The 19224-nt window shown below is 38.5% G+C and overlaps 1 protein-coding gene across 2 annotated transcripts in view; it reads left to right on the top strand.

Annotated features, from left to right (window-relative positions):
* ARHGAP10 (Rho GTPase activating protein 10) overlaps positions 1–19224 on the top strand; it is a 123365-nt gene that overhangs the window by 22634 nt on the left and 81507 nt on the right. Inside the window, exons 2-4 of one of the 2 annotated variants that reach the window (XM_065736379.1) lie at positions 7819–7914; positions 8004–8065; positions 17927–17998. In XM_065736379.1, the coding sequence (XP_065592451.1) occupies positions 7819–7914; positions 8004–8065; positions 17927–17998 (230 nt within the window). The remainder of the gene's footprint in view (positions 1–7818; positions 7915–8003; positions 8066–17926; positions 17999–19224) is intronic. The other variant, XM_065736380.1, reaches the window with a different exon arrangement.

A 19224-nucleotide genomic window follows, 5' to 3' on the forward strand; every position in this document is an offset into this window, starting at 1 on the left:
AAAAATGAGACACAAAATGGGGATTCCTGACTTCTCTCTTTCAGACCATCTCCTTTTGTGGCAAACAAGCTGTGAGTTATCCAAAATAAGGTTTGGTGAATTGAAAGTGTACATGATTCATCTGACATCCTTCTCATCAGAAAAGGACTGCCAGCTTGCTGTGGGATAACTACTTTGCAGAACTGTAATAATTATGTTTGGTTTTGACTTCAGTGTGTGCCTTGGAGAGCGGCATACAGAGTGGCTCCTGAGCGCCGTGCTGTTGTTGCAGGACTGGTCTTGACAAAGCAACATCCACCGGCTCTGTCCCAGCCTGTAAACTGGCTAGGAAAGGTGGGGCTTAGAGCTGAAAAATGCTTTTCACACACTCTCCAGTTAGCTGTCTACAATTGCCTGTGAGAAGTTTCAGTAGAATTTCAGGAATGGGCTTTGTCAATTAAAAAAGAGAGTCTGACCAGATTGGCTGGATCAAGGCTACTGCATTTGATCATGGCTATTTTTCAGGAATGCTTGCTGATGCTAATCTTTGACGTGAAACATTTGGAGGGATCTATGTGGTGGATTTTCAAAAGATTATTTCCTTTCTCAGTGCAAAAAGCATAGCAGGATGCCCAGTTAGATTAACTGTGTCTCTTGCTTGCACGTATTTAATACTCAGATAGTTAGATTACAAGCACCATAGAGATGGTTGGAAGGGCAAGTTGGGATTAACCCCTAGATTGTGTTCTGCATCCCAGAGAATCACTGTGATGGCTGCTGAAGGATGCTGGGTTTGACTGGTGGTGAGGCAGGAGGCCGAGCTTGGAGAAAAATGCTTCTGTACTGGTGTCGTGGTTGCTGTATCTCTCACTGCAGAACTTGTTGGAGTGGTTCTAGTAATGCGTTCCGCTGTGTCTTATCTTTCTGACATGGGAAAGCAAAACACTATTATTTTATTACCCAGGACAAGAAATACAGCTTTTGATATTGCATCTTTTTAAATCCTGTGTTAATCACTTAATGAAGGGCACAAAGATTTCTGTACAAGAACTCATGCTGTCTTGTGACTTCAGCAGTGAGTAATTACTACACAGAGAGCAAAAGATTGACTGCTAGCTTGCACCTTAAGATTTGATTATAAGAATAATCCAGAGGAAGTGGTTCCTTCAAGGTGGTTTGAGTCATGGGTTTTTTCCTTCTCTTTTTTTGAGTGTGGGACAGAACAGGCTACTGGAGTAGCCAGACCAAAAGAACTGAGAATTCAGAAAACCCAAATATCTACCTTACGATGTTGAAGAACTCTGCCACTCCTGTACCTGGTGAAATACCAGGTGGTTAGCTTTATTAACCAGGTTAATTCTAGGCTTGTCTTCCATGCTGAAAATACTCTTAGAGTTAATTTCAGTGCTTTGATAAGGAACTCTGATAAATACTTGGTAATGGTTTTGCTTTTGGAGTTGAATCTATATAACGAAGCCTTTGATAAATTGAGGGATGTTGTGAAATTGTCAGTTTGTTTTCATTTAAAAAAAAATGGAAGAAAGGGAAAGGACTTTTTTCTGTGTTAACTGCAGAGCTTTGTAAAAAGAAAACTGGTTTCTTTTCCTTTCTAGTCTAACTTTGTATCGTTAACAGAACAAACAGTTCAAATACTACTTACGTAGATATTCTATTGTTAACAGAAAAAGCAGTTTAAACAGTACAGTAATCAGGATGTAAAACAAGAAAAGTTACTGCAGTGGAAAGAAACAATCAAAAAGAGGTAGAATTCTCACCCATGTTCCAGACTCACAGTGGAAACTCCAAAGGAGCAATCTCCAGAAAAAGATCCTTCCCCACTGCTGGTCAGCCCTTAAATGGGGTCTAGGAGAGGGGGAGTCAGACTCCATCCCTTCTGGTCACACAGGTGAATTGCTTTCACCTGTGCTCCCATGGCTGATTCAGTGTTCACCTCAGGTGATCAATCAGTGGTTCAGGCCGTGATTCAACAGTTCCCATACAAACTTCTGGTTTATTTTAAATTTTATTTTAAATTGTGTTCTCATTTCTCACTTTCTTCTTAAAAGAAAGCAATAAAAGAATAAAATGCATCTCCTTAAAATAGAAAGGTTGAAAAATGTTACAAAAGCATATCATAATGAGAGTGATAGCATGGGCATTGCGATTCAGTTCATTGAAATATGTCTTAAATGTGGCTTTACTATGTTAGGGTTAACTGTTTCCCTTTTCTACCCCAGGATCCTCCTGTTGTTACACTGAGGTTTCTGCATTGTAGGTTGCTTGTGTACAGTCAATTTATTCTACTAAGCCTTTTTCCCCTAGAGACTTGAGATTCAATGACTTAAAGAGAGCTTACTTTCAAAAATGAGGTGCTTATTTTTCACAAGGTCAGTGGTACACTGAAGAAGAGTTTTAGAAAAGAAACCAACAGACTTTGTGTGTGTTTTTTTCCCTCCAAACTACCTATATTTTTCTGTGCAGAAATCAGTATTTCTCTTGTAGTAGTCTTGTCATCTGCTTTCTTGTTTCAAAAGACACTGGCTGGTCACTTGAGACTGAAACTTGCATTTGCCTCAAGCTATTGATTCTGGAGTATTTAAGTACCATGTTAATGTTTGGACCTGCAGAAAACTACTTGTTTCAATCTGTTTATTATTTTTGTCAGCTCACAAAAGAGCTATTTTTAACTGAAATATCTGCCAAAAATATGCTTACTTGCTGCTTTTGCAGTCCAATTGCATACACTGAGGTCAACCATGTGCCATTTGGATAAATTGTCTGATTTCAAACATTAACATTTCATAACGTTTTATGCAACATATGATGAGCAGACAGAAGATGGGAACTTGGGGGTTGGATTTGATGATCTCTAAAGTTCCCTTCCAACCCCTACAATTCTGTGATTCTGTGAACTTAGTCATTTGTATTAGCCTTCTTAAATTCAGACTGAGGCAGTTATAACCTACAGTTTTCATTATAGTTCAGATTTGGTGCATTTTTTTTTCCAGTTGTTCATTCACTTGTTGTGAGGTCATGTTAATCATTCTATTTCCTTTTTCCATCGTCTTGCTTGTTTTATACTTGCCTCTAACACTCTGCTTGGTGTATGAATAATCTGATTTAAAAGGCAAATGTATTTCTAGTGTGGTGAGCAGCCAATACAGTTTGTGCCAGTGAGTGCTCAAGCTTGAGCTATAAAGCCAATACAGCTAAGTACAGAGCACTAGATATACAGAATTTATCCTACAGACTTAAGTTGAATAATTAGCGTGTGATACTGATGAATATCACTGAATATCACAGAATTGTAGGGGTTGGAAGGGACCTCTAGAGGTCATTGAGTCCAACCCCACTTCCAAAGCAGTTCCCTAGACCAGGTTGCACAGGTAGGAGTCCAGGAGGGTCTTGAATGTCTCTAGAGATGGAGAGTCCACAACCTCTCTCTCTATATATCCAGCAGATGTTCTGCAGTTAAACAGACAAACCTTTTCACCCTGGTGCTTTTGGAGCCCAGTTGCATAACAATTGCGTACATTTTCCTAAGGTGTAAGAAAGATTTGTGAATTCTTCTGTTTCTCGTTGCTAGACCTCACAGACTACTCTACTACAGTTTTGCTACTCTATAATAGTTCTGCTAGTTATTTCACTGTTTCCTTGATAACCAAAATAAATGCTGTATTGTAGCATATGCTGCTAGCTCTGCCATGTGGAGTAACAAGTCTTTTAAAAGATAATTTCATCAAACAGTTGTGTGTGTACAAAAGCATACTATGCATATCTGTCTTCCTGTGTTATGTAGATACAGTGTAATTACTTGTGAAGGTTGAAACGTTTATTTGAGATTGTTGCATACTTTCTCATATAGTAGGTTGAGCCAACATCCTTGAAATCTGGGGTCCTTCTCTGAGTAGTGTACATGTAGCATACATGGTCACTGTCAAACAGCTCCTTATTTTAGCTATTGGGCAGGAAGAATGTATTTGTTCTTGTGCTGTTGTGTTTTAGAAGAGAGAATTCATGCGTCGTTTTTAATTTGTCACTTGTGAACAATCATAGGTTAGTTCCCCTTTATTTTTCTTTTTTTTAACTGCTTACTTGCTCTGGCATATGCAGTTAAAGCTCTCTGAATATGGTGAATATGTCCAGAGAGGCAAAGCAAAGGTAAGCAGTGAGTCTGTAGGCCGCTGAGAAGAGTGCTAAGTGGAGACAGTGCTTGAATATAAACTCTTGCTGGTGGGTACAAAGCAAAAATCAAAACTTCGTTTTATAAACTAATTGTCCAGAGCATACTCATGTACCTGCCCCAGAAACCGTAATAAAAACAAATCCAAACACTGTATATAAGAAAGAAACCAACACCAACAAAGCTCTGTTTTTTCCCCTACCACGAATGCCAGCTTGTATTTTTTTCACGCAAGAGTTTTTGTTTGGAAACAGAATGAAGAATGAAGGTTGCATGAGAAGACGAAACAAATGGCTTACTTTCATGCTTATAAGATGTGTTGCTATGGCTGTGGAGGACTGCAAGTTTTTTGTACTTTGTGCTTCTCATGGAGATGTGGTTGTTGTTATTCTGAATTGCTTTTGTTCATTTATTTTTTTTAGTATTCATTTAGTACTCATTGATTTGGGCACCAGATGCCACCGATACTTGGATTGGAAACTCATTTTGGAAAAATCCCAAAGCAATGAGGCTTTCACTTGCTTCTATGCCAATAAATTTAAAGTCAAATGTTTTTCTGAGTTGGAGTTGTCTGCAAAATTACATAGTGATTGCATGGGGTTCATGTGAAGTTTCTAATCAAAACTGACAGAAGGATTAAAGGGTTTCTTTGCAACTAGAGTTAAATATTATACAACCATCCACACCAGAGACGAGTTAAGTTTTTTCTTTTGGAGTAGAGCATACAATGTAGTTAAGTATTTAAATAAATACTTCCTGGCAAGTTGGTTACTATATATTCATATAATGAACAATAACTTAATTCTGCTGCCCAGCAAATAAACTGGAATAATCAGAGAAATTGCCAGGTCAAATGATGCTGGAACATCAGGGTCCTCCTGTGGCAACCATTTAAGTAAAAATACCATTAAGAAAATCAAGCACAAGGCTTTTTGAGTCTATCTGTCATCCTCATCACTCTTTCTGTGCTGTAGAAGAGGAAACTCCACATTCTCGTTCTGCCTTTTCTCAAAAGTTTTCCTCCATCTCTACTCGATACTCAGCTTTGTTATTTTTACCTTAACAAGAAGCAGAGCAGAGACTTCTCAGTTTCTGTGGTTCTGCCCAGAAGAGCACTCACTTTATGTTAAACCAGTGTGATTTTCGCCCAGGGAATGAAAACATAACGTGGACTTGAAAGTAAATTTAGACAAAAAAAAAAAAAAGATTGATGAACAATACGTAAAACAATGGATGATGATTGTTGCAGTTTATATGTGCAGACTGAGCAGGATTCAATACCTCTCTATTCTGGCAACAGCTGGGACTCTGGTCATTGCGAAGATGCCCTTACCTGGTCAGGAGGTTCACTTCTTTCCAGTTGCATCTTGCAGTGTTTTATTGGTATTTGTTTTGCTCTAGTGTCTTCTTATTTGTTATGTTCTTATTCTATCTCATTGCCTTCTCAACCTGCTGCTGTTTCAATCAAATATTTGTGACTTTTCTGGCCACGTAAAATCATTCTTCTGTATTCTAAAATTCCCAACCTCCTCCCATCCTTCCTACAATTTTGTGGAACAGTTCCTGAACATTTCACATAGATGTGTGGAAATACATTACAAAACTTTAACATGTTTTCATGACTTTAAGACTTTAACTCTGCAAATCTAGACGCAGAATGTTAAAGGTTTACCGCTTCCAACTCACATAGGGATTTCCAATCCCTTAACAAATGTGGTAAGGAATAGTGCATGAATGCGAATTTCTGAGCCTGTGATAAGTGTAAGTTGTTGGGTTTCCCACTGAAAGCATCGGAGCACAGGCACGGGTTCTGCCTGCAGTCACTATCACCGGAGAGATGGGGTAAGAAGCTCTGTAGGGGATGGTCTCACACTGCTCTTGTAGGACTTGGCAGTAGAGAGGTTCTGGGAAGAGGTGTGGGGTTGTTGTGTGCCCGCATGCAGTGCTGCGGTCAGAGTTATCCAAGTACTTCACCTCTAAAAGCAGGGGAAACAAAATAAATAGCTCTTTCCTTCCGTGAGGAGAAATTTCTCATATGACAGGGCTTTGGCATGAGATTATCGGATTCATAAAAATTAAATAGGTTTGGGAGACTGTGGGTTGATAGACCCATTCTCTCACAAATAAACTCTTTTCAACCTGATATTGTGACTTGGCTCACAAATCGGCATAACCTTCTGTGTTTGAGAAACTTGTACTTTTGAGCTTTTAATCCTTTCACAGATAGGAGGACTTTTCTTTAATGGTCTGCTATAGAAGCCTTTTAGCCCACAAGGCCTCCTGCTGCTTGTGGGCTGAAGAGTACACATACTAGCTTCAGAAGCAGTTTCAAAGGAAGGCAAATAATTGACAGTGTGAGACTGAAGGGAGTAGCACTTGTAAACAATAGGTGAGAAAAGAGCTTAAGAGAAATAGATGAGGAGAAATGGAGAAATAAATGTGGAAAGCATATTTTTTTTTGTCCTCTTGCTGCTGGTAGAGTTTTTGTGACTTAAACTTTGATGTGGTTGAACTGAACTTAAAGTGCAGCCTTATATGCCAAAACAGTACTTGACTGTGAGAGATGATACAACACAAAATGTATTGCATGAATAATCTGACATGGTTTTGGTGGTTTTTGTGTTTTTTATTTAAATCTTTTTGAAGAACGTTGTGTTCTTTTAGTTCCTGTTCAATATTAAAAAATGAAATGCCTAGCCAGTGTGCTAAAGGTTTGTTTTTAGCCCTTTTAGAACTGCACGTGATATAGAAAAGATTACAGATTAACAAAACATTTCAAACTGTTCTTAGCCTTGGCTGACACCAAAAAACTGAATAAAATGTCTATTACTGAGTAAGAGTATACTAAGATGCACATTTTTTTTCTTTTCCCCAATTGAACAATTCCTTCCCTCCAGAACCCGTGACATTCCCAAAACTGCACATATCAGCACAACAGAAAAGTGTGTGTATGCTGCTAATTTATGGTGTTATAAATCCTAGGAAGGGTTTGGATTTGTAGCTGAGTACAGAATCTAATTGCTTCCTGAGGGGTGCGGAGTATAGACTTCTGACCCCAAATTGTCAAAAGCTCACTGAAAAAAACTACTTGAAGAAGAATGCGTTATTAATATTAAAAAAAATAACAATAGAGTGAACTAAACTTTTAGCCTGGTTTTGTGCCCTTAGAATTTCTAGTCCTAACGCAACAATTCTTTTTAATTTAGCTTAAGTCTCCTAGTTGAATATTTATACATATCTGCATAACACATGCAGGAAATCCTAAAACGTGTGTTTGCACTAGCAAATACGCTAGTGACTTCAGGTTAGCAGGGAATCCTTTGTTGTCACAACTTATTCAGAGTGTTGTGACTTAAATTTCTGTAGTTACAAATCTGTCTGTACGGCTTGGGATCATATAGTGAAGTGTAAGAATAGGTCTGATACTGTACAGATAATTGTGCTTGCTTTGTACTGCATAGGCTCATATAAAGAAATCTGTGTGACAGAATCCCACATGAGAACAGAAGAGGCCTAGACAACACTTGTTATCTTGTAATGTCCTTAGGCAGACCCGTGTTAAAGGTTTATTGTAAAAGTTGATCAGGGGTAGGAGGATTTTACAGCCGTCTTATAATAATTCTCTAGCATTCAATCCTTGCTTTTTTACTTCACAGACCTTTCAGCAGCCCAGAGAAAATTTGCCCATTCTCTAAGAGACTTTAAATTTGAATTCATTGGTGATGCAGAGACGGATGATGAAAGATACATAGGTAGGTAAGGAGTTATTATAAATGGCTATTTTTCTGCCATGACATCCTGCAACATAATGATTTTTTATTTATTTATTTTTTAATTACAGATGCTTCTCTTCATGAGTTTTCAAACTTCTTAAAAAATTTGGAAGAGCAAAGAGAAATTTTGGTGAGTTGCAATAAAAGTTTAACAAGCTGTACGTATGCCAAAGAATGAGATGAAAGTTAAAGTTGCTTCCTGCTTTTTTAACTGCCACAACATTGATAATGGTAGCTTAATAATGAAGGCTGTCATTATGCAGCCTTTGTTTCTGAAGTCTAGAGTTAGAGACAAGAGCTACTTCTCATTAAAGAAGAAAGCCATTGTGATAAAGATGGAGAAGTACAAGTTGGCTTGGTAGGGCCCCAATAGCTTAGCTTATAGCTAGAGTGAGGAGTAAAAGCCACCTGAACCTTCTACACCTGTTAAAGCGAAAAGTAAGATGATAGACAATTCTACAGGATACACGCGGTTGGGAAGTTGGCCAGATGTGGATCCAGGTTATTTCTGGCATCACGTTGAGGATTTATGGGGATTTGGGATGCAGCGTGTCAGCTGGATATGGTAACAGGCTTGGAAATCTTGTCTTTTTAGGTGAGCAATCTGGTATAAAGGTGCGTAAGCAAACATTTCGGTTATCAATTATATAGATGGGGAGAGTTTTCCATTCAAATATCTGTGATTACTTATGGTTTTGGTATACTCTGGGTGAGGTTGTCTGATCACGGACCCTGGACTGAGAGCTCTAGAATGTGGATTTGCAATCTTTATTTCCTATTAGAAACTTTACCTACAGTGTAGGAATACGTACATAAGCAAGAATAGTACTGAACAATTATTTTATAATTATCTCTCTAATAGTCCTAAATCCAACAACAGTCATGATTCCTTCAGTGTGCTGTTATACCCTGGTATGTTGGAACCATAGTTAGGTTAGACTTAAGGTCTGTGTAGCTTCTTGCAAATGACTGAGGTGCTTACTCTGCCAAATTATAGGGTCTGCTTCACTATTTTATAACACTGAATTAGTTTTGTAATTCTGAAGTGGTGTTCACACTGTTTATTCCTGCCAGCCACTGCTGTATGTTATTTTGGTAAGGCTGAATACATCCACAAAGTGAAATCCTTTGGTAGATATACGGTTAACAGAACAACCAGTGCCAAATAGTAACATAAACAAGATATTTTACAAATGGTATAGCTAGAAAAAGACAAAGAAAATAAAGGAAAATACTCACCCACATCCTAGGCTCACAACAGAAAACTCCAAAGGAGCAATCTCCAAAAAAAGACCCTTCCCTACTGGTGGTCAGCCCTTAAATGGGGTCTGAGAGAGGTGGAGCCAGACTCCACCCCTTCCAGTCACACACGTGAATTGCCTTCACCTGTGCTACCATGGCTGACTCAGTGCTCACTTCAGGTGATCAATCAGTGGTTCAAGCTATGATTCAACAATTCCCATACAGTAGATTAGTAGATTTTTTGCAAAGAAGTACTTCACTGCTTGTCATTCTGTTTTCCACTTAGTTTGGGAGGATTTCAGAGTTACGTAACATGTTTCATTGACTGTGTCAATAGATCTTCAACAGTGACAAATTACCTATATGGCAGGCTGTGCAGAATCCAGTGTTCTTTGTATATTAAAACACTTCTGTTTTTCAGACTGAATGCTAAAAAGAATGCTGCTTATTTTTTTGTTACGCTGTTCATGATTACACAGAAGGCGTTATTACACAAAGCTAATTCATATCAGTTTCTTGACAAGAAAAGCATGAAATGCAGTATCGTATTAGAACTGTTCAGTTTGGTGAAAAACTGGGGAGTATATTGTGGGGCAAATGTTTGATTTCAGACAGAAACAGTATACTCTCTGAGTTAGCAGATGACCATTTCACCGCATCTGCAGACCTCCAAATGTTATGTATCATTTTTAGAGTGAGCTAATATAACAGTGGACATAAATCTCTTAGAAAATAGTTGTGTGGTGCTTGGTAATGATAGTTTTCAGCAGCTGCTGCTCTGACTTCTCAGAGCATGCTTTAACAGTGGCATGAGCTGTTGCCCCATGTAAAATGTGAGGGTATTGCACTCAGGTATTTGGAATCAGGTCAGAGATCCACAGAGCTTCCATTAAGACACGAATATTACAGAAGGATTATTTTCAAAAGCATCCAGTCTTCTTCATTTTAACAGCTTACTGAGCATTTTACCTCTTATCATTCTGAAGGTGAAGATTTGATGATTACTCACTTCAGTTTCAGTGCTGAATGTTGCACATGAGAAATTTTAGTCACATAAAATAAGCTTTACAGAATCCATTAATAGTTATACAACTTAAGGCAGTTCCTAAATTGCTGCACAAGTAATTTTTGTGCATTTGAGGAGGGGGCTAAATTGTCCTTAGCTTTATAGTATATTTAACAAATTCATGCTTAAAATACCTTCTAAACTGTAATGAAATGCTCATCACCTATATTTCTCATAGTTTTTGCATATGCTGTGTGTGGTGAAGCAAGAATGTCATTTTCTCTTTTTGTTTACCACAAATTCGCTTGTTTATTAAACATTTGGTGAATATTCACTTGGTGGACGTTTCATAATTTAATTCAGATGTCTAAGTCCTGTGGTTTGTGGTTCTGTTTCTCCACTCTCTCCTTCAAAGGCTGCCAAAGCTGTTTCCCAACTGTCAAAGGATTTAGTAGCTGATGGAAGGGGGAGTCATTGTTAATCCAAACATTCCATTGAACTATTACGGAGTGGCCAAGAGAAAAACAAATTATGCTTTTCCATAGCACTGTAGCTCAGTGACATTCCCCAAGGCAGAGAAGAAACAGGTCATTTTGACCCTGAGGATGTCCTGGAAGTGCTTGTTACATGTTAGGAATGAGTCCTAGGACTTATATTTGCCCTTCTGACAGTACAGAAGTGTCACGGAAGTGTCATGCAAGTGCAGGGATGAAAGGGAACTTCACAAGGTTATTAGAAACAGGTTGGGGACAAACAGGCACCAGCATGGTGATGCTAAGATGTGCAGTCCCTCGGTTCAGCTATTCCTGCTCACCCAGGAGAGCACCAAACCTCCTGGCAACCCCAGTTTTTCCTACTGCAAAATTTGATTTGATCTTGCGATGTGGCAAGAACAACAAGTTTTCTTTGCTGCCCTCATTTAAGTTGAGCTGTACAGGGCTGCCTGGTAGCTCCACCACTGACAGCATCTATCCCATAACTCGCATGACATTATAATCTCCTCTCCTCCTTCTTGACCTTACTTTTTACCACCTTTATACTTTCCTTTCTCTATCCTATTCTTCCAAATGACCCCCAACCTCTGAGTGAATATGACTGAAAAGCTGCATTATCCCTGGCTTTCTCCTTTAGATAATTGTGGTCTCAGATGCATCAGCATATAACTCAGTAGCGAATTTTCATTCTGTTATTTCATCAACAGGAAATGTTTGGAATTTGCATTGTAAAACTTCCAGCAGTTTGGATTTTGCTGGTTGTTAATAATACCACTGTTTCTTGTGGAGGACTCCGCTCACAATAACTGGGCAGTTCATTCTTGATTGAACACTGACGCTGTTGTTCGCTGTGAGATTCCTTGCCTTTCAGTGGTGTCTTTTTGTTCAATTATGAGCTTAGCCATGAACAAAGCAAATGAGTATTACGCTATTTCCTTTCCAGAGTAGCCTTTCTTCTTTGAAGAGGTCTTTATACATCTGAAGTGTGGCCTGGGAGTGGTTCTCTGCTCTTATGTGAATGCAGCTCTTGCATATTCAGTTTGCTAGGAGAAGCTCTTTCTTTGGAAGGGTTATCCATAGCTTGCCTCCGCTTCAGATGGAGAAAAGATTATTTGTTGCTAAATGCGAAGCGGTCTGCTTCTCTTCCTACTTGTTACATTTATTGTTTCATAGTAGATCTCTTCATAGTAGAATGGATTTAAGAAGAATGAACTTATTCAAAAGTCAGGATCATTAAATTGTTCTTTTTTTTTTCCTAATCAGTTTTTGCTAAAACTCACTGTCTTAATGTGTTTCTTCTTTTTTTTTCTTTAAATAAAGGAAGTTTTTATTTTGTAATGTCTGCTTATTATACCAATTTGACTTTTCCAGGCCATCTGTCTCATGGCAAGTACATCAGTGCAAATGCTCTTTCAGAGCAGAGCACAGAGTATAGACAAGACGAAGCATTTTTAACTACTTTTCCTTTAGATCACTCATAATCTTCCACTCAATGTAAAATAAGCTTTGACCAAAAGAGGAGACACAGGAGTCTTGCCTCTGCATCATCTGTAAGCAGAGGCTGCTGCATTTAAGAAAACCAGAAAGTGCTAAGAATAGGAGTACCACATCTTTTGGGCAGGGCTTAGCATGGGAGTGGTTTTAGAAGGTCATGGTCTTAAACCACACAGGTAGTTTTCAAGAAGCTTGGGCTGTTTGCTGTGTAATTGTCAGTGCTCCATATAAATACAAAACTAGTGCTGAAGAGTAGATAGAAAGATGTACTGCTATATTAGCAGGGCATGCTGGCAGGAGAGTTGGCCAATGCAGCTCGCTGAGAGCTTGAACTTGTAAGAGGAAACAATATATTCCCATGGGGAAAGAAAGATGAGATAGTAAACTATTGCAAGAAAGCAATTGCAAGTAACATCTGACTTCCTCAACAGTGGAATTGTCTGCAAATTTACATAATGGTGGCTTTCAAGCATAGATCTTCATGTTTCAAGCCATTTCATTACAAAGTTGAGATTTGTGGCAGAACAGCTTTTTGGAGGAAAAGACATTTTTTAGTTTTATTTTTAATTTTCTTCCAAACCTCCCAAACATTGGTCTTATCAGAGAATCACATTTTGTGTTAGGCTGAATGTTTCAGTTATTTAGGGCTATGTTATCTGTAAGCAGAAGTGAAACTATAGGTAGTAGATTTCTTTATTAGAAAGTAAATTTCTTTATTTAGCAGCAATGTTACTGAATGTGTTATTGAATCACTGTTAGCTTCATCATCCTTTCTGTACTCTGTTAAGCTGAGAAGAGCAGTACTTCCTTCCCAGCTCTAGTTTCCTTGACACCTGCTCTGCTTCATGAGTTCTGCCCTGTTGGCTGTTGGCCTCCTCCTTTGCTTTGTCAATGAGAAAGACAATCCTGCCCCTGTCTACAGATAAATCCTCCTAGTCAGTGCACTGGGAAACTTTAAACCACCCTGTCTTGCTCTTTGCTGTTTGGCATGTGGTCTGCATTCCACTTCCTAGGATGAGGATTTGGAACTCAGCACCCTTGTGTCACTGAGCAGTCTGTAGCAAGATATATATATATATATATATATACACACACATTTATTTTCAGTAAACCTCTCTTGTACAGGTTGCTTGGATTCCAAATGGAGCAATCTGTGTATGTATTTCCCACCGCCAGAATTTATTAACCAGCAATGTGTAATTTCCTGTTCTTCCAGTAAAAACTAGAGTCTAAGGATATTTTTAGGGTTAATGTTGGGAGTCTACTGTTACATTTGTCTAATTAGTAAACCAAATTTTGTTAACTTACGTTGGTCTACCTTTTGTAGCCACAGAGGCCAGACTGAAGTTCTGGAACAGCTTTAGTGGGTTGGTATTCCTTCACAGCCCACACAAGTACCCTTCCTTACATGCTGGTGGATGGTGCTGTCTGTTGGGTTCCAGTGCATGAGAGGAGATGTTTGGGGAAGAAGTATCTCCCTGAACAGCCATTCTCCCACCTCTCTGAGAAGAGAAAAAACAGCAGACTAAATGGAGTTGTTGTGGACTGGCACTGGCTGGTAGGTTACCTGTTGGATCTTGTTGACTCAACTGACTAATAGGCAAGTTGCTGGAAATGTAAATGTACTGGCTAATGGATTTAATTTGTGTCTTTGTGGACTCTAGAAAATGCCAACTTGGGCCCCTTAATCTGCAGCCTAACATTTATTACTGCTGAAATAATGAGGAGCTGTGGAAGTCAAAATAACCTCCATTCTGTAAAATGTATCTGCCTGAGCAGGTGAAGTTTTGATCTAAAATTAGGAGATACCCAAAGTTTGTCTAAGATATGTCTGAAGGAGTTCACTGTATACATTTTAAGTGATGTTAACAGTGATGTTTTGTTTTCGTTTTTTCCTGCTGTTCTGAGGCTTCTGTAAAAATTCTTTGTCATTTCCATAGATGCAGTAAATGGAACAGAAATGGCATAAGACATTCAGACCAAGGCATGCATGCATGTAGCATTAGACATTACATTACTGCTATGGAATTTGATTTAGTAGTTTAGTGGACAGGGATGGCGATAGGAGGATGATTGGACTAGATGATCTTGTAGGTCCTTTCCAACCTAATGTACCTATGAACCTATTACTTTTTTAAAGCATTCCCGAGATACTGACATTCACGAAACAAGCTAAGATATCACTGCATAAGATGTGACCTCCTTATATTGATTCTCTTATGGTTTACACTTACTGTAGTTGTCTTGCTGGATTTTAAAACTGAGAATATGTGAGCATGTAATCCCTTCAAGGTAGGTCTGGATAGCTTAGGGATATAAAGAAAAGAGTTTATCTGTGCCCTTGAAATAGTAGACATTCCTATTACCATACTCTGCTAGCATTAGAGGAATAGTAGTATGGTTAACTCAAGAATCAAGGGAGAAGTTGAAAGAGGTAGAAATTAGTAATTTTATGTTCATGAGTATTTAATTTGAATGTCTGATACATTTTCTTGAACGTTATGCAGTTTGCCTGCACTGCAAACACAAATACAATCGAGATCCTGAACCTATTTCCTGTACTGGTAGAAACTTATATCTATTTTTTACATTTCTCCTCTGATCTGACAGGCAGTTTCTAAAAAATAGCATCTGTTACTTTTGAACTCCCAAGTTGCAAATACACTAAGTTAATGATTAGTAACAGCATAAATGTTCACAGAATCATAGGGGTTGGAAGGGACCTCTAGAGATCATCCAGTTCCAACTCCCCTGCCAAATCAGCACCTTAGACCAGGATAATACTTTTGTTCCACAATAAGTACACTTATTTTTTTTTGCACCTTTTTGTGATAAAGTATTGGAAAACACTTTAAATTCTTCCCTACTGTAATAATGTGCATATTTTAATTATGAACATTGTTTTCTTTTCTCTGAGTCAGAAGAACAGCTCTGTAATTCACTACTTAACTTAGCAGTCAGGTCTTGGTTGACAGTTTCGGTACATAAAAACTCACATATTTATTTTCAGAAAGGAAGTCAAATTTTCCTCCTATATTTTTGTACGTGGGCCTAGTGTGAAGCTCCATGAACAACCAGGGATCCACAAAATCCCACTTCAACAAGAGATACTCAATAACACTGTTGTCTGTTGCCTGCAGAGAAAGCAAAGGGGGTGACAAATGATAAATACCTGTAGGGCAGGCAAAATTGTGCTTCAAAGCCATCTGTTTGGTTTTGGTTATGCAAAACGAGTAATATCTCCTTGGGGAGGAGAGAAGGCTTGTTTTTCTTCAATGAAAGAATTACTGGTTTATACCACTGACAACAGTGGAAAATGTATTTGTTGGCTGTCCTGAAGGGAACATCCCATTTTGATTTGGTGATTAGTCGTACTATTTGTTTGAAACAAATAGTGTTTCCCATGCTTAATGCTATACAGCAGTGTAACACACAAAGTGATTTATAGCCAGCCTTTCTCATGAATAAATCACAGCCTTCTCCATCTGTGGTGTTTTTGTTTTTCACTGCACTAAATTGCTATACTTTTCTTTGGCTTGAACATCGTGTTGGCATACATTCACTGCCTACTGACCTTACATTTAACTTTTCGTTGTGTGTAAGTTCAAGCAGATAAGAAACTTGTAGTTCCACTCAGCAAGGTGCCCTTACCAGCTGGGCTCTGGCCTCTGCAGGCTGTGTCTGTCTTCATCCTCTTGAGCTCTTTCCTGAGGAGGCCTCACAACTTTCTCCCTCACAATGTCAATATAGAAGAAACTTGCAAAAACAACTCAGACTTGTTAAATTTTTCCTAGTCAGAAGAATTATTCTGTCATTTCTGTGAGCAGTTCTCCACTCAGATTTGGGTGAATCATTTTGCCCAGTGAAGATTTCCCAGTCCTTAGGTGTTGCTGCTGTGTCCCAGGAAACTGCTGCTTGGGGGTGGTCCCAACACTGCGATCAAGTACACATTGCCCTTGTCTTCCAGCCCTGCAGAATTTCAGGGAAAGTTAGGTTGTGAAAAATCACAAAAACACTGCCATTGAGATCTCCTGGTAACTACTTGAGTAATTAGGATACACGTGCATGGAACACCGCATGGGCTAAACTACTGCACTTTTCTCAGCTCATGGGACAGCTGATTTCTCTAGCTGTCTTTTGAATGGAAGCAGCATGAGGAACAAACGCTTATCCATCTGTCAGATAATTTACAAAGTCTTGGGATAAACTCTTCAGTAAACCTCTTGGTTGGGCCCAACACATGGTGGGAGTTGCTCTGTTGTCTGTCCCTCTCCCAAGCTCTGCAGCACCATGGCTCTTCTATGTCACGGTTACTCCAGTGCCTCTGCACCCCTTTGAAACTCAGACTTAACAGATTGTCAATCCTCATTTCACCCTTCACTCCTTGAAAGAATGCTGAAATGTTTATGACAAAACTAGGAAGTGAATGACCAAAGAAAGAGTCCGGGCCACAATATCAAAAGTTCTGAAGTTAGAGAAAATCTGCTCTGAGGAGGACTGTACAACACTTGGTTTGGCCCAGACTTGCCAGATATTTGGTTTCCAGTTAGATATTTTGATTAGAGTACTGTTGAAAAATCAGTTGCTGTGGTTACCAAGACTTGGCAGGATGACTCCCACAGTAAATCCCTGCGTGGCCTCAGGGCTGGGTGGGAGCAGACAGTGCTATTTAGATTCATGTTATGCCAGATCTCTAATATATCCCTCATGTTTTATGATAAGAGCTTTTCAGAAAGCCAGGTTAAGCCTGCAGTGTTTGCTCTGCCTTGACTCTTGGCATTTCAGCCCTGGCCTTTGATGGCCGCAGTCTTGGAATTGAATTACCCTGTGGCACTGCCTTAGAACCAAGACCACAAGGAACCTGTCTGCTTTGCCACACTTCTCATCCTCTTGTCACTCCTTCAGTGCAGCTGTTGCGTTCAAGAAATTCCAGCTTCGCTGAAATTTAAAACATCTTGGAAATCCTAATTCTGGTTGGCACCAAACCCAACAGCACTTCAACTCCTGTGAAGCTTCATATGACTTAGAAACCCTTTTTGCTGGCCAGGTCTAACTAAGCTACATTTCAGTCTTAGAATGTCATATTTTTTTAATATATTTATGTATTTCCATTCTGCTATGACTGTGAGGCCTTTTATCTAAAATGCACTGATGAATGCTCCAAAAGAGATTCATTAAACTTTGACTCTGTCAACTAACCTTATTTCTTACCGCTAAACCTATGTTATAAAATCAAGAGGTAAACTTCATGATTCATTAACGTAACCAAATGTAAATATTTGAAAATACATATTTCCATGCATAATAACTTTAGCTGCGTGTTGAAAGCTTATTATTTAGTCCTTAGTTGTCCATTCTATAGCTGTTTACAGCATTATGCATTGTTGCAGGAATTTGTGTGCTCCCCAATAAAAACTAATACTTATCCTACGTCACATTCTGGTGTTCAGTTGTTGATGCTGTTGATCTGTTCAAGTAAAGCATTTGCTGTTTAGCTGCAGCCTCTAAACTTGTAAAGAGTCTGCATTTGCACATTTACTTTAGATTCATTTCAACTTTCCTGACACTGTGATTGAAAGAAATGACAAATCCCAAGAGCTTGAAGCAACTCAGAGCAAGGATTTTTATTTATTTATATATTTAGAGTTAGAACTTGGTATCCTGGCTTGCTTTCTTTTGTTTATTTGTTTCCTCAAAGGAGCTAAAAGTGACTTGTCTGGCAACAGAAACTAAATCCATGCTCTTTTTCCTTTAGGCACTCAGTGTTACTGAAACTCTGATCAAACCTTTGGAACGATTTAGGAAAGAGCAGCTAGGAGCTGTAAAGGTTTGCCCCTCATTCGCTTTTATGATAAGCTTGTTTGATTTCTTTAGTTGGATTGCAGTGCAGTAATGGCATTTATTTGGCAAAGGGAAACTGTTGTTTATATTTCATGTGCTCACACATTTTTCTACTTTGAGAACTGGCTTCCAAAACAAATGGAAAGTATGCTTCAAGAAGAGAAAAATGTGTCCCTTCCCTTCCTTCTTTCCTCCCCCTACCTTATCTCTTCTGTCGGGAACAGGATAAATACTTCTAACAGCCTTATCTCCTTCCTAATGGGTAACCCTTTTCTGCTTCTGCACTATCCAAGGCTGAAACATTAACTACCCAAAGTAGCTCATCCATATGGTGTTAAACTTTTTATTCATTTTCCAATCTGTAAAGCGAAAATAGTTTTTGCTTTACTTTTAAATGAATGACTAATTGTTCAGTATGAGCAGGGAAAAGATTAAACAAGATCTTTCTTGTTCAAAGAAAATCAGTTTTGATGGAAATATCAGTATTTTTTTTTAATTTTTGTCACTATATTGTGTTTATAAAACAAGTAAACTTAATATGTTAAATACAGACTACTTTTTGACAATAAAATATTTATCTCACTGTACCTATGGGAAGAGATTTAAATGACTTTCTGAGCAAGGGGCTGGGGGGGGGGAGGAAATACAGCTATTTAACATTTTCTATTTTGAAAGTCAATTCATACGTTTTTGAACAACCACTCCGCAGATGCTTCATTTTCTAATTTAATGACATCAACAGCAGTGATATCTAAGAGCTAAGACGACCTTTTACTTAAAGGAGAGCTATATTTTATATTAGCAGGAATGATTAACATGTTCTGAAGTCGTTTATGCATGGAAGTTTATGCATGGAAAATGCTCTGTTGATTCTAAGTCACTGCATTTTAATAGTGCAGTGGTTTTTGTAATTGTATGGTGGCCTGATAAGTATATCGGAGGTCTGGACCAACAACCAACACACAAAATACCCATGGTTTTTATTATAGAGAGTTGCCAAAGGAAAATGACTGTTTTTATGAAAATAGATTACATTCAGAAAGAAGCTGTGTTAGTGGATTGTTTTAACTGAGTTTTTTTAATGCGTTTTTAAATTCTCATGTTCTTTCATTTCCTTGTCAGAATTCTGTCCCTGATGTTTTTAGCATGAGAATTTTATGTACTCGCATCCTACATTTCACATTTTGTTTGGATGCATGACTCTTCCCTTAA

Source organism: Cyrtonyx montezumae, unplaced genomic scaffold (genome assembly GCF_038088225.1).
Source record: "Cyrtonyx montezumae isolate F1298 unplaced genomic scaffold, pur_monq_1.0 scaffold_2, whole genome shotgun sequence".
Taxonomy (NCBI): Eukaryota; Metazoa; Chordata; class Aves; order Galliformes; family Odontophoridae; genus Cyrtonyx; species Cyrtonyx montezumae.